This window comes from Sinocyclocheilus rhinocerous, unplaced genomic scaffold (assembly GCF_001515625.1).
Source record: "Sinocyclocheilus rhinocerous isolate Xijiao unplaced genomic scaffold, SAMN03320098_v1.1 scaffold3288, whole genome shotgun sequence".
NCBI lineage: Eukaryota > Metazoa > Chordata > Actinopteri > Cypriniformes > Cyprinidae > Sinocyclocheilus > Sinocyclocheilus rhinocerous.
Window position 1 is genome coordinate 905,723 of NW_015655612.1, and position 14,963 is coordinate 920,685.

At 36.2% G+C, this 14,963-nt stretch overlaps 1 protein-coding gene across 7 annotated transcripts in view; it reads right to left on the reverse strand.

The window, feature by feature from the left end:
• LOC107718836 (regulating synaptic membrane exocytosis protein 1-like) overlaps positions 1-14,963 on the reverse strand; it is an 89,447-nt gene that overhangs the window by 3,900 nt on the left and 70,584 nt on the right. For 3 of the 7 annotated variants that reach the window (XM_016526073.1, XM_016526072.1, XM_016526075.1), the window contains 9 exons: positions 12,944-13,054; positions 12,577-12,666; positions 10,995-11,072; positions 9,770-9,835; positions 8,127-8,239; positions 7,904-8,013; positions 7,074-7,234; positions 5,750-5,964; positions 858-1,008 (listed from right to left, as the gene is read on the reverse strand). In XM_016526073.1, coding sequence (XP_016381559.1) covers positions 858-1,008; positions 5,750-5,964; positions 7,074-7,234; positions 7,904-8,013; positions 8,127-8,239; positions 9,770-9,835; positions 10,995-11,072; positions 12,577-12,666; positions 12,944-13,054 — 1,095 coding nt within the window. The remainder of the gene's footprint in view (positions 1-857; positions 1,009-5,749; positions 5,965-7,073; positions 7,235-7,903; positions 8,014-8,126; positions 8,240-9,769; positions 9,836-10,994; positions 11,073-12,576; positions 12,667-12,943; positions 13,055-14,963) is intronic. The other 4 variants (XM_016526076.1, XM_016526074.1, XM_016526078.1 and 1 more) reach the window with 2 other exon arrangements.

The window sequence follows — 14,963 nt, forward strand, 5'->3', positions numbered from 1 at the left end:
CAACTTCGCGCTGTGGATCGCCGGATCGGCTTTCACCGTGGACGAAGCGGAGTCCAGCCCGGGGTCATCACATGTGGTTGCCGCAAGCCCGCTGGCTACTCCTTTGTCGAATCCGCCGGCCGCGCCATTCTCAAGCCCGCACGCCGCCGCTCACTCTAGCCCGCCGTGTGAAACTACTTTGTTTGGCCTTCCAAAAGAGGACACGACTAGAAATCAGTGCTTAAGTTGTATTTAAGGATTTGCCATTGATGATTCAAACGCGAGCAGTGTGGAGTAGCGCTTGTTGTTTGTCATTTCTCCGTTCACAAATGCAGATGCAATGCAACGCAAAAAAAAGACAGTATAAGTCATTATAATCCGTAATTATGTCCCCACTGGATGCAACAAATGCCTCGTTTATAATGGGTTTTAATGTTTTTGTCTCGTCGCTCCGGCCGGACATAATGTACAGTATGTGGAAAATAATGTGTTTTTTTAACCTTAAACCGCATAAACACATTTCATTACACCAAATACACAAAATAATGTTCTTTTTAGCAACATCATATGACCCCTTTAAAGAAGTGTGAGCTGGGAAGCAGGTCAGCTTTGGGTAAAATAGAAATTAGGACGGGGTTACTATACATCATAATACACACAGTATGCTACCATTCAACATTTTTGGAAACCGTGATCATTTTTAAGGATCCTTTGATGAAAACAACATTTATTTGAAATATAAATCTTTTGTAACATACTGTCACTTTTAATCAACTTTAAAATGCATGCAAAATTGTGAAGAAAACAAACTGATATATAAATCTGTGGTTTAGAACTGCAAAGTTGTGTGTACGCAAAAAAGGGCTCTAGATACTAACTTGCCCTCAGAGCTGTAACTGTTCATGCTGCCGTCAGTGGACTCTCGACTGGCTTGGCGAGCCATGGCATTGCGGGGATACTCCACTGCCATTCCCGTCTCCTGACTGCGCTGGATCTGACTGGATCCCTTTGCTTTCTTGTTGGCTGCTTCTGTGGATGGAAGAAAAACAGTTTTACAATACAATTTTAATGATTACTAGATAAGTACAATGATATTATAAAGAAGGATTCTTTTGAATTATTGCAGGTCTAATACAAAAAAATAATAATAAAATAACATAGTTGCTTTGATTTTTGCAAGGTTTTATGTTCACGTGTGTGTGTGTGCCCAGATGTTTACGTTTGTGTACTATTCTTACAACTGGAGAGTTCTTCACTCAGGAGTCAGGAGAAAATATTGCGATCTAATACGAAGCTCTTCACCCCTGGTGAGTGTAACATCTCCTGCTGGACGTCATGGGGCACCATCAGTACTATTTATGGCCTTTTGATGGATTACAGATCTTTTAAAAATGTCAACCACTGAGGTGAGGTGCTGTCATCCCAGTTGTTTGAGTAAAAAAATGTAGCAGAGAGATTTATCTCTTCACTCATTGTGTTCACTTTCATCAAACCACCATCAGTGGCTTATTCTGACAGAATTTACAGACAAAAAAATGTCCAAGGATTGTCATTAATAGACTTGCATGCCTCTGATATTATTTGAGGAAACAGAACAATACTGTCAGAGCAGAAAATAACTGAAGATGCTAATGCTAAACAGCAGCACTAATCTACGGAATACAATACAAGATCATCTGTATGTTGAGGTTCAGCTCGTGTCCAAACCACATGCTCTGTGGCAGTCCACAAGATAAGAGAACTGAATTTGGCGGTTATTGCAAAATAAATTAAATGCATAATATGAACACTGGGTGTCGCTATCATATGCAGTCAATGTCACTGCCATCATTAGTCATTCCACTATTTAAATAATAAATGTCATCTTTGGCCTGTATCACTGTTAAGATTTTTTTTGACAAAACAGTGTTGACTATTAAAAATAATAATAGTTTAATGGATAATGTTTTAATACAGTTAGTAATCCAGGTACAATTTTGTATAAAGGTTCAATTTGTTAACATCAATTAATGCATTAGGTAAAATGAACAATCAACTAACAATAACAACAATTTTTACAGCATTTATTAATCTAGGTTACTACAGTTCACCACTTTCAGGGTAAAACAGCATAGAAATAAATCCTGAAAAGAATCTATTTATTGAAGAATCCTGAAATATGTCAACAAAAATAATATTTGTATTTTATATATTAATTTTTAATCCATTAAGAATATTAAGCAGCACAACCATTTTTAATATTGATAATAAAAAATGTTTCTTGAGCACCAACTCAGCATATTAGAATGATTTCTGAAGGATCGTGTAATGGCTGCTGAAAATTCAGCTTTGCCATTTAAAACATTACTTTTTACTGTATTTTAATTAAATAAATGTAGTATACTTTTGAATGGTAGTGTAAATACACTGTTAATTCATGTTTATGCAATACATTAACCATGTTGATTTATACAATTCAAAAAATGTTTAAAATATATTAGTATATGCATAAAATGAGTAAATGCTTTAAAAGAATTGTTGTTTGTTATTTCATACTGCCTAATGCTTTAAATCATGTAAACAGATTTAGAAAGTGTTACGGTAATCTTATTTTTAGTTTTGGCTATGGTTGTGAATGGATGAGGCTGGTGCAGTGGGCAGAGCGTGGAACAGCTGTTACAGAGCAGCAGAGCTCTTTAAAATGATGACTTATCACAGCTTTGCAACTCTTTCTGATTTATCATCTGATGGGTCTTTTAAGATGTTATCCAGGTGCTTGGCAGACAGCGGTGCCAAAAAAAACTTATTTTGCCATCCTTTTTGAATTTGTTTCTTTTTTCAGCAGTCCATTTATTAAACTATAAACAGACAGTGCTTAAAATATGAGATTTTAGAGGATATCAGATCCAACTTCAAAGGCATTTATCTACAGTACATTACATCTGATAGGAATTCAGGGTTGATCTGCACCTGACACAATGAACTTCTGCCAGTGCTAACATGCTGCCATTCATATTTCCAGCCCGAGGTTTCAGCTCCCACACTTTAACAGAGACTGAAGACACATGCTACTTTAAGAGGTGAAACAGGGTAGAGAGAGACCTGATACACAGATGCATCAGACAAAGATGACCCCGGAAAAAGAGGAGACACTGATAAGAGATAGCAATCTAAGTAAAGCAGGAAGACTGAAAAAAAAAAAGACGTCAAACGGTCTTGGCAAATGGTCTGAACTGATGGAAAGGATGGTTTTAAACAAATTGCTCCTTAAAATTTGTCAGTCTCCATTTTGGAGACAATTCCCTACTGCTTTTGGCCCTGATGACACTAATGTCATTCAACTGAATATCTTTTCATTGTTACTCAAGATATAAACCATTTCTGGCCATAATAACTGCTGATTTTAGCTTCTTCACCAGTAGAGGGCACCTCAGGCTACATTAACTGAGCCCATGAAACTTATCTGTGTCCTGTATCGCTTCTCTGCTTTTTAAAAGAGTATAAAAGTTATATTTAAAACTTAATTCTTGTAAGGTGTATACCACCACTGTCCGCATGTGACTTTAGCAGACAGTGATATCCAAAGACAAAAGTCCTCGTCAAAGGCCCTATATGGTATGTGAAACAGCGAGCAGCATGTCTTGGATTTTAATATTTATGTTATTAGGTACAATACCTGATCTATACCACCGTCCAAGCTATATTCCATTGTTGCATAGAAATCTGAGCTTTTAACTGTAAAAAAAAACAAAAAAACACACACACACAAAGGAAGTGACAAGGTGCAAGTATACGATTGGCTGGAAGTGTCTGACCTGTCTGACTGAGCTGAGAGGTGCTCCTGCTGCGGCGAGAGGGAATGCCAACGATGGCGACTACACGTGCGCTAAGGCTGGATCTGCGCTTTTTCCCTCCTGCTCCCAGTGTTCCCAGAGCGGTGTCCGACTGACTGCCATCCGTACGCTCCAGAGTGTAGATTTCCCCACTAACGCTCGTGCTCTTCAGCATGCTGGATGGATGAATATGACGGCTGGTGTTGGGAGAAAACATAGCAAAGACTCTCAGTAATCCAAATGACAAATGGAAAATGACTATTCTGACGTTAATACGGCCTTCTGCACTTGATTATTGTGTGTGCTCTTTCTGCTTTTTTTCCCACTTCCCTCAAAATGAGTTTACCGAAATTCATAAAAATCTAAGAATGACGCTATCAAGGAAAAGACCGAGACTGAGAATCATTTAAAGGGATAATGGGAAACAGTTTCTTGAGCACCAACTCAGCATATTAGAATGATTTCTGAAGGATCGTGTAATGGCTGCTGAAAATTCAGCTTTGCCATTTAAAACATTACTTTTTACTGTATTTTAATTAAATAAATGTAGTATACTTTTGAATGGTAGTGTAAATACACTGTTAATTCATGTTTATGCAATACATTAACCATGTTGATTTATACAATTCAAAAAATGTTTAAAATATATTAGTATATGCATAAAATGAGTAAATGCTTTAAAAGAATTGTTGTTTGTTATTTCATACTGCCTAATGCTTTAAATCATGTAAACAGATTTAGAAAGTGTTACGGTAATCTTATTTTTAGTTTTGGCTATGGTTGTGAATGGATGAGGCTGGTGCAGTGGGCAGAGCGTGGAACAGCTGTTACAGAGCAGCAGAGCTCTTTAAAATGATGACTTATCACAGCTTTGCAACTCTTTCTGATTTATCATCTGATGGGTCTTTTAAGATGTTATCCAGGTGCTTGGCAGACAGCGGTGCCAAAAAAAACTTATTTTGCCATCCTTTTTGAATTTGTTTCTTTTTTCAGCAGTCCATTTATTAAACTATAAACAGACAGTGCTTAAAATATGAGATTTTAGAGGATATCAGATCCAACTTCAAAGGCATTTATCTACAGTACATTACATCTGATAGGAATTCAGGGTTGATCTGCACCTGACACAATGAACTTCTGCCAGTGCTAACATGCTGCCATTCATATTTCCAGCCTGAGGTTTCAGCTTCCACACTTTAACACAGACTGAAGACACATGCTACTTTATGAAGTGAAACAGGGTAGAGAGAGACCTGGTGCGTAGATCCACTAGACAAGGATGACCCCGGAAAAAGAGGAAACACTGATAAGAGATAGCAATCCAAGTAAAGCAGGAAGACTAAAAAAAACATCCAACGGTCTTGGCAAATGGTCTGAACTGATGGAAAGGACAGTTTTAAAGAAATTGCTTATTATAATTTGTCAGTCTCCATTTTGGTGACGATTCCCTTCTGCTTTTGGCCCGGATGACACTAATGTAATTTCATTAAATATCTTTTCATTTTTACTAAAGCATTTTTGGCCATAATAATTGCTGATTTTAGCTTCTACACCAGTAGAGGGCACCTCAGGCTACACTAACTGAACCAATGAAACTCATCGGCATCCTGTATCTCTTCTCTGGTGTTTAAAAGTGTATAAAAGTTACACTTAAAACATAATTCTTTAAAGGTTTATCCCCGCCACTGTAGGATTAGGAAACGATGCGACTTTAGCAGACAGTGATATCCAAACAATGAGTTTTAATGAGACAAAAGGCCTCGTCAAAGGCCCTAAATTGTATGTGAAGCAGCAAGCAGCATGTCTTGGATTTAAATACTTTATTTTATTAGGTAAAATACTTGATCTATATCATCGTCCAAGCTATATGCCATTGTTGCATAGAAATCTGAGCTTTTAACTGAAAAAACAAAGGAATTGACAAGGTGCAAGTATATGATCGGCTGGAAGTGTCTGACCTGTCTGACTGAGCTGAGAGGTGCTCCTGCTGCGGCGGGAGGGAATGCCCACGATGGCGACTACACGTGCGCTAAGGCTGGATCTGCGCTTTTTCCCTCCTGCTCCCAGTGTTCCCAGAGCGGTGTCTGACTGACTGCCATCCGTACGCTCCAGAGTGTAGATTTCCCCACTAACGCTCGTGCTCTTCAGCATGCTGGATGGATGAATATGACGGCTGGTGTGGGGAGAAAAATAGCGAAGACTCTTTAGTAACTCAAATGACAAATGGAAAATTACTATTCTGGCGTTAATACGACCCTCTGCATTTGATTATTGTGTGCGCTCTTTCTGCTTTTTTTCACTTCCCTCAACATGAGTTTACCAAAAATCAAAAAAATCTGAGAATGACGCTATCATGGAAAAGACTGAGACTGAGAATCATTTAAAGGGATACTGGAAAACAGATTTTGTCTTTGCTATTTTGATAAAAAAAAGTTTTGCTTTGTTTTACAGAACTAATCGTTGCCTGGGTTGCGTACGTATATGTGGGGTGGAGCTATCAAAATAGGGGCAAGACCCTTTTGGGGTAGGGGCGTGTTTGTTTTGGTGATTTCAAATATCAACATTGGCTGCCAGAAATCGCTTACTCTGCCTTTAAATACAGCAAAAACATAAATAGTCATATATTTTTACAATTTAAAACAGAATTTGTTTGAAATAAGACATTTAAAGTATTACAAAAAAAATATAAAATCTTTTTTCATTAATTTATGCATCCTTGCAGAAATATATTAATTTCTTTAAAGAACTAAAATCTTGCTAACCCCAAACCTTTTAACAGAAGTGTAATACTCCATGTGTACAACACAAATGTATGGAAAGCAACCATTATGTTTACATTAACTACTGATCAGCACGTTTATAAGAAAACATGTATTCAGTACTACAGCAAAAATGAGAGAAAGAAGGTGGGAAATGATTGTCTAAAACTAATTTGCAACTGTTTGTGCAAGAATACAATTATAAGTGGACTTCAAAGGGGAAAATGCTGTAAATATGTTGAAAATGGCCTCTTTATTATAGAAATAGAGGCACTATAAAGATACATCTGTGGTTTTATAACTCTCTTGATTATATCTATTGTTACTGACCCTTATTACCACTAATATGCACTCCATAGAACATTCTTAGCAGAAGTACAAGGAATTTTTTAACAGATTTTTACCCATGTTAAATAAAGCCGCAACATAGAGGTAATAAAACTAAAAAGTGATAATCAATATATTATTAAAATTCACAAATCTAATCCAACAGTTCAGAGTGATGCTACAACATGCATCTCACCTAAATTGACCCCTGGGTCGTTCTGATTGAATGGACATGTAGCTGGTGCTACTGATCCGCGAGGCACTGCTGGCACGAGAGATGGCTGACACGTCACTGACATCACTGTCTGAGGACTTGTGGGACACATTATCACAGCTCTGTCGCTGCTCCTTATAAAGCTAGTGGAATGAAATGCACAAAAAATGAATGCATACATAATCTGAACTAAAAACAAATGAGCATTCTAGATTCTAAAAACTGTTTGAATGAGTTTGGATGGGATAATACTCTACCGTTCAAAAGGTTTTCGGTCAGTGCAATTTTATAGGTTACTTTTTTAGCAATACTTTAATTCAGCAAGGATGCATTAAATTGATCAAAAGTGACAGTAAAGACATTTGTTACAAAATAATTATATTTCAAATAAATGCTGTTCTTCTGAACTTTATATTCATCAAAGAATCCTGAAAAAAATGTATCATGGTTTCCACCAAAATAGGCAGCACAACTGTTTCATGAGCACCAAATCAGCATATCAGAATGATTTCTGAAGGATCATGTGACACTGAAGACTGGAGTAATAGCTGCAGAAAATTCAGATTTGCCATCACAGGAATAAATTACATTCTAAAATATATTAAAATTAGAAGATTTTAATTATTTAAAATTTTAATATTTAAAAAAAAAAAAACAGAGTTTTTACTGTATTCTTGGTCAAATAAATGTAGCCTTGTTGAGCTTACAACACTCCTCTCTCTCTCTCAAAAAAAAAAAATCGTACTGACCCCAAAACTTTTGAATGGTAGTGTATATGAATTCTAATCTGAGAGAGAACAAACGGCACTCACCTCTCTTTTATTCTTGAGTGTCCTCTCCAGATCGTGGCTGGTACTGGAAGGAGCTGGTGTTCGGAAGGTACGTACTTTCATTTGCCGCGTTTGCTCCTCTGAAGCAAGAGCTAATACATACATGATACACAACAATATGATGCTCATCATTTCACATTTTGCATATTTACTCAAAGAACATTTGGGAAAGTAACCAGTACAAGTCAGCAGACAACGACTGTACCTTGCTCTACACTGCTGCTTTTGGCGGGGACTTGGGGAAGCTGTCTGACCTTGCGTGTCGAAGAAGGGGCCGCTGTTGATGAGGAAAATGCGGGGCTGGAGTGTGGCTGCACCCTGACAAAATGAGAGAGAGAGAGAGAAACAAAAAGAGTGATGGAAACTTTATCTTATGATTTTATCTAGTACAAAGGCCGGCAATATCGTTAAACCAGTGTGAACCAAAGTGCAAACTACTGTTTGAACAAACAGCATCAAGAAGTACTACACATTTTCACTAAAAGACCACCATATCTTGATCGGACCCATGTCTGCATACTACATTATTAATCACATCAGATATGTATTATTGCTAAGAGCCATTAGTAAAGCAAAACAAGTTCAAGAGTGGCAGGTGTGAAACCAGTGAAAAAAATAGCGTTAAACTGTGAAAGAGCGGTAAACACCGAAAGCTGTGGGTAGGTGATGAGGACGGGTGGATTTTCAGTATTAAAAGCAGCAACCACACAAAACATCTGAGAGAAAAGAGCAAAAGCAGCAGAGATTATAGCAATGACAAGCCTTTTTGTGTAGGATGGGTTAGGCACAGCAAGGCTTCTCAGCCCAGATCAGGGTCGGCACCTTTCCATTTGGGGTGAGCCTGGGGTTGACCCCCTCACAGGTCACCTTACCCAATGGAGTCAGCGATACCTTCTTCCTGCACGAGCCCTTTAGAATAGAGGTTGGCTGAATGCTGCAGGTCAGTGCGAATAGCAACATACAAGACAGAATAAAGGAAAAATAAAATCAATGTGACAAACCGGAGGGGAAAAAAATGGAGAAAAAGCCAACAAAGTATTTGCAAAAATAGACAGAGAAATAAAGTGTGAATGTGTGAAGAAACAAATATGTTTGTGGATGAAGCCAGTGCAGCATTTCCCTGTAAAAGTTCAATAGCCCATTTAAAAATATATACAGTACACAGTGTATTATACAGTATAATATACTAAAATATATAGTATATAACAAGGTCCAAATGTAATATTTGCCATAACTTCTAATAATGGGTGATTTGAGAAAATGTACTGGCCATAAATTTTCTTCCCAGCCATTAATTATTTTTATTAAAAAAATATTTTTCTATATTTCCTATTTTTCTATAGGTCTTTTTGTTATGATGAATTAGTCTCCATCACTCAGCAAAAAAACATTTACAGAAAAGACAAGTGAGTCACTTTTCTTTACAATAATGCAGATTTGATCTGCTCAAGTCGCTTTTTTTATAGTATGATTTTAATATCACCGCTTTCCTAATTTTAATTGAAACATTTTTGTTATTTTTAACAAATTACGAGAAACTGGTGAGTAACTATTTTATTAAACAAATTTATTTACTCATGAAAGTAAATTTTTACTTACACTTGGAGCTTTGACAATGTTTTAATGTTGGGCCCATTTATAAAATACAGAAATGGTCAGGAACAACTGAACAAAAATTATTCATCATTTAATAAAAACACTATACAAATCCAATCTAGGAGCTTTATCCAGTGTGAAACAAGTGTGATTTGTGTCTAAAACAGGTACTGTATGGACACACAGGACTTAAGGTACAATCAACAGGCAATGCAAATGTGACGTGAAATGACATGGTTTGATAAGTCTTACCGCTCGCTGTCAGATATTTTCTTGCCAAGTTTCTGACAGCTAGGCTTGTCCAGATTTCTCGATTGCCTGCAACATGGAAATGATCGAGGCGAGACAAAAAATAAAAGAATGAGGAGTGGATTCACTCAAGACTGGATGGACATTAAATGAAACTCCTGTCTAATAAAATGCCACGATGGAGATGGACATGTTACTGGTATATGTGCACTAGAGCTCTTCCTGTGTGTGTGTACCTCTGTGCGTCTGGCTTTGCACTGAGGTGGTGTACTGTCTCCTGAGCGGGGAACATAGCCTCCAAAACCCAGCTGATTCATAAGATCAGGTCAAACACATATGAGTGGCATGGACACATAGACACACAATGACACAGTATGGGCTGATGTTAATGAAACATAATTTCATTACACTTTGGTTAAGTGGCTAAAATATACAATAACGTACAGTAATTAAGACATATACGAGACAAACTGTGCATGATATGGAACACAGACACTTGACTCTTATGCGTCAGGGGTCACATATGACATATGTGACGTTCATACCCGAAACCTCTGAAATCATTACAATTTCAGTTGAATACAGAGAAAAATAAGTGAAGACATATGCAGTGCCCCCAAAACGTATTTGGACACTTAAAAATGTCTGAATATCACAGCATTTGCATCTGCAAACCAATCATTTTACTGATCTGTGTGAAATGTTTTGCCTGAAAAGAGTGCTTGTGGTATTATAACTTCAAATTATATCTCAGTTGGTTTGATATTTTGTTATACAATGCAAAGATATTCATACATTTTTAAGTGTTAACATACTTTTTGGGGCCACTGTTAAGTGAAAGACTGTATCTAAATGACAAAAACTGTTGGATAAATCTGCGAAAGCTTTAGAAGATAGTATCAACAGAATAAAGAAGTTTAGATAAAAAGGACTAAAATACAACCTCATGAAATCCAGAGTAACACAACACACTACACATCACAGCACAAAAGCCACAAGTCACCACATTTTTAAAGCTACTAAGCTGCTGAAAATCTACAAAACACACTGGCGATCACATTGTAGAGCATTAAAATCATGGGGTCGGGTCACAGCAAGCTATGGGTCAGAAGCTACAGAAGGCTGGAGGGTTAGCTACATCCACTATCTAGTTCCATGGCAGAGGGGGGACGGACAGGTTAGAAGAGCAGAGAGGTTTAGCAATAGGACTGGAGGACAGGAGGGATACCTGTCGTCTTCTGGGGAGGCATGCTGAATTAGGATCCTGGGGCTCGTGGGTCTGGTACGGGGCAGAGACTGGGTGCTCCTGCGTGAGTGTGTGCGTGTGTGATCCACAAACACCCAAAGAGTTGAAAGTGGAGATGGAAGAAACACGGGAAGTCAATACAGAGACTGTGACAACGGTCATGTCAAACATATAAGAAGATGCACAGATTCAGGGGACTCATTTTTGACACTTCTCCAGCTACAGTGGTTGGATATATGCTCCCTATCAAAGACGCAAAACAGAACTGTCAGGCCATAAGAGTCATTGCATGCTAACAGAGCAGTGCAAAGTGGGTGACCTAATGGTGGTATGTTACTTTGACATTAACATTAACGTAGACACACTGGGTTTTATTTACTAATACTTGCATATACTGCAAGTGTTCTTATTTTACAGTATGTCCTCAGAAAAGGTTACCACGCTAAATTTGACAAATTTACTAAAAGCTAATGAATCTGCTAGCAGTTAGTGATTAGCATAATTAGAATAATGAAGGGCTTTCCACACAATCTCACAAACCTTTTAAGAACATGGCAAAATAAATAAGTCAAGTCACCATTATTTATGTTGTTTTTGTCACCATATTATGTTGTCCTTATCAACTTTCTATTTATCAAAGGATCCTTAAAAAAGTATCACAGTTCTTACAAAAATATTAAGCAGCTCAACTGTTTCCAACATTGATCATTAAAAGAATCAGCATAGGATCTGAAGGATCGTGTGATACTGAAGACTGGAGTAGTGATGTTGAAAATTCAGCTTTGCCATCACAGGAATAAATTACCATTTAAAATATATTAAAATAGAAAACAGTTATTTTAAATTGTAATATTATTTCACAATATTACTGTATTTTTTATTAAATAAATGCAGCTTTTGTGAGCTTAAGAGATTTCAAAACATAAAAAATCTTAACGACCCCAGCCTTTTTAAATGTATAAAATTTATTTATATAAACATTTAGGTAACACTTTAGTATAGGGACCAATTCTCACTATTAACTAATTGGTTATTAGCATGCTTATTATTAACATATTGGCTGTTTATTAGTACATATAAAGCACATATTCTGCACGACCATATTCTACATCCTTAATACTACCCAATACCTAAACTTAACAACTACCTTACTAACTATTAATAAGCAGCAAATTAGGAGTTTATTGAGGCAAAATTTGTGGTTAATGGTTTGTTAATAGCGTGAATCGGACTTTAAAATAAAGTGTGACCAAAATTTAACTTAGCTAATTTAATGACTCTAATGCAACAAGGATTTGTATGTGGTTTTAGTTTGTTCTAAATTTTATCCTAAATAAAAAAAAAAACTTGAAGATAAAAAAAAAATGAAGATTTCTGTCTTTGCACACAGCTTTTAAGCAAAACAATATGTGTGTATATGCACATTAGTGAATAAGACCCAGTGATTGTTGTGTTTAAAGGGCATCACAAAGGAACATTCTAAGAGTGTCCTTTAATGTATGTGAATGATATTAATGACAAATTCCCAAAACTGAAATAATCCAATTCAAAATAAAGAGTGTACCTGTCTCGTTCAGGTGAATTGGAATTAGAACCTGGTCTCAGACAGTTGGTACTAGCACTTCTAACCCTGTCAAGAGAGGGCTGTAGATCACTAGGGTCACAACATGCCATCCAATGGAGAAAGAAGGAGGAAAAAAAGGAAGATGACAAAGAACAAAAAAGTTAGGTCTAAAATAAAATGAAAAGCAAACCTGTAAGTCTTAAGCGGAGGAAGTCAAGAGAGCTGCTAAAATGTGGTGAGTGAGATAATGGTTGAATTTTCTGCTAACATTCTGAATGAGGAGCTGCTGGCTCTTGGGAGCTGTTGGATGTTTGATGTTTTTTTTTTAATATAATTGGGTTTAGGGTTGACATGTTCGACCCCTTACCTAATGGTGATCTTGTCTGTGAACCTAAGAACTCGACGCGTGACTGTACGTTGATTGGCAGTGACTACAGACAGCCGTGACTTTGACTTAAGGCATGCAGGAAGTGTTAAGCTGTTAAACACAAACGAAAGTCCAACAAGTGCAAACAAAAGCAAACATAAGTTACAGAAAAAGACAATAAAAACATTATAAAATATAATCACATTACCATGTTTTCTGTGGAGACCTGTTGGATGTTTAACACTGTGTCCCAACCAAAGGGAATGCTAAAGGATAGCTTTCCCCAGGAATTATGGACCTACTTTAGACAGACAAATAGCTTGTCCCATCGCGCCTGTTTAGGACATGCCACAAGATGTTTATAGCTAACACTGATTTACTTTCTAACTCTTCAAATAAATTGTCTCTTTTAAATTACAGATGTTACTTTAAACATCCACAGAAACCAGAACACCACAGTCAGATAGAAAGCACTCACATTTACTTACCATCTTAACATCTAACAGTGGCAGATTCCAACAGGATTGTCTGTATTTCAATCTCCAGCTCAATGACTACAATACTACAATACTACACTACGTGTTTGCATATGTCATATGATGATGATGTTGAAAATACAAATGTTCTGTTTTTATGGACCCTTGTGAAAAAGCAGCACACTTTAGCCTACTTATACCAGAAATAATAATCTTTCAAAAGAACATACTTAAGTGTGAACTGAATGTGATGTTTTCATACACTTTAACTGCAATTAAATTAAAAATTATGGTAACACTTCAGTATAGGGACCAATTCTCACTATTAACTAGTTGCTTATTAGCATGACTATTATTAATATATTGGTTGTTTATTAGCACTTATAAAGCATTTTTTCTACATCCCTAATCCTACCCAATACCTAAACTTAACAACTACCTTACTAACTATTAATAAGCAGCAAATCAGGAGTTTACTGAGGTAAAAGTCATGGTTAATGGTTTGTTAATAGATATAAAGTGTGACCAAAATTATGGCATTGTGTTATAGTTTAAATTTATATTAAATTCAGTTAGCCAAACTTTACAGTGCTTATTTAACCCACTTAAATAGGACTGAAGTACATCTTTATATGGAATGTTTTAAGTACTTCTATTGTCTTTGAAATCTGGTCAAGTGCACCGCTGAATGTACTGACAAGCATTTATGGAAAACTAAAATAAACTCAGTCATTTCTATGTCATTTGTATGTCATGTATTTAAATATTTTAAATATATAAAAGTTGGAATCTAGTACATTTAAAATATATAAACTTTAAATGTAATATCTAATAACACAGTTAAAATTAGTCATCTACTTCACAAGTGCTTTAGTATGTTACAGCAAAATAAGTGTACTTCTTTAAGTCACGACAAATTATTATTAAAACAATGATTTAAAATTTACTTCAAAAGTAAAACTTTTAATATGACAAGTAGGCTATAATTTTTAACAGTGTACTTAAGCATGTTTAAAAACGTTTTTAAATTGTACTCTCTTTAAGTAAAATTAACTGGCCTTTAATTATTATATGATCATTTAAAAGTATATATATATATATATATATATATATATATAGAATATATATATATATATATATATATATAAAAAATATATATTAAATTGCCACACATTACAAGCAACAATTATTTTAAATGCTAAGCCTACAGTATAACAAACTTATTTAAAATGAAACTGAAACTGAACCTTGTGGTGGGCTCACGTACCTCTCATTTTGCATTAATCGTTTCTATGAGTGAATTCTTTTGAGCCTTGAAAGAAACCAAGATGGCGCCGCTGAGTTCGGATGCCGTCCAGGTCGCTCCACTTAGATTGTGCTTTTATTTACTTTTGTACTTTCTTTTGCTCTCTCTTTTTACACACATATCGTCTGCACTGATCACTTACGACAAAAGAACACTTTTGGACATTGGACACCGCTACACTAACCTGTTTCAGGACACTATATCCTCCAACCCATCGTGGCCATCTGAGATTCTCCGG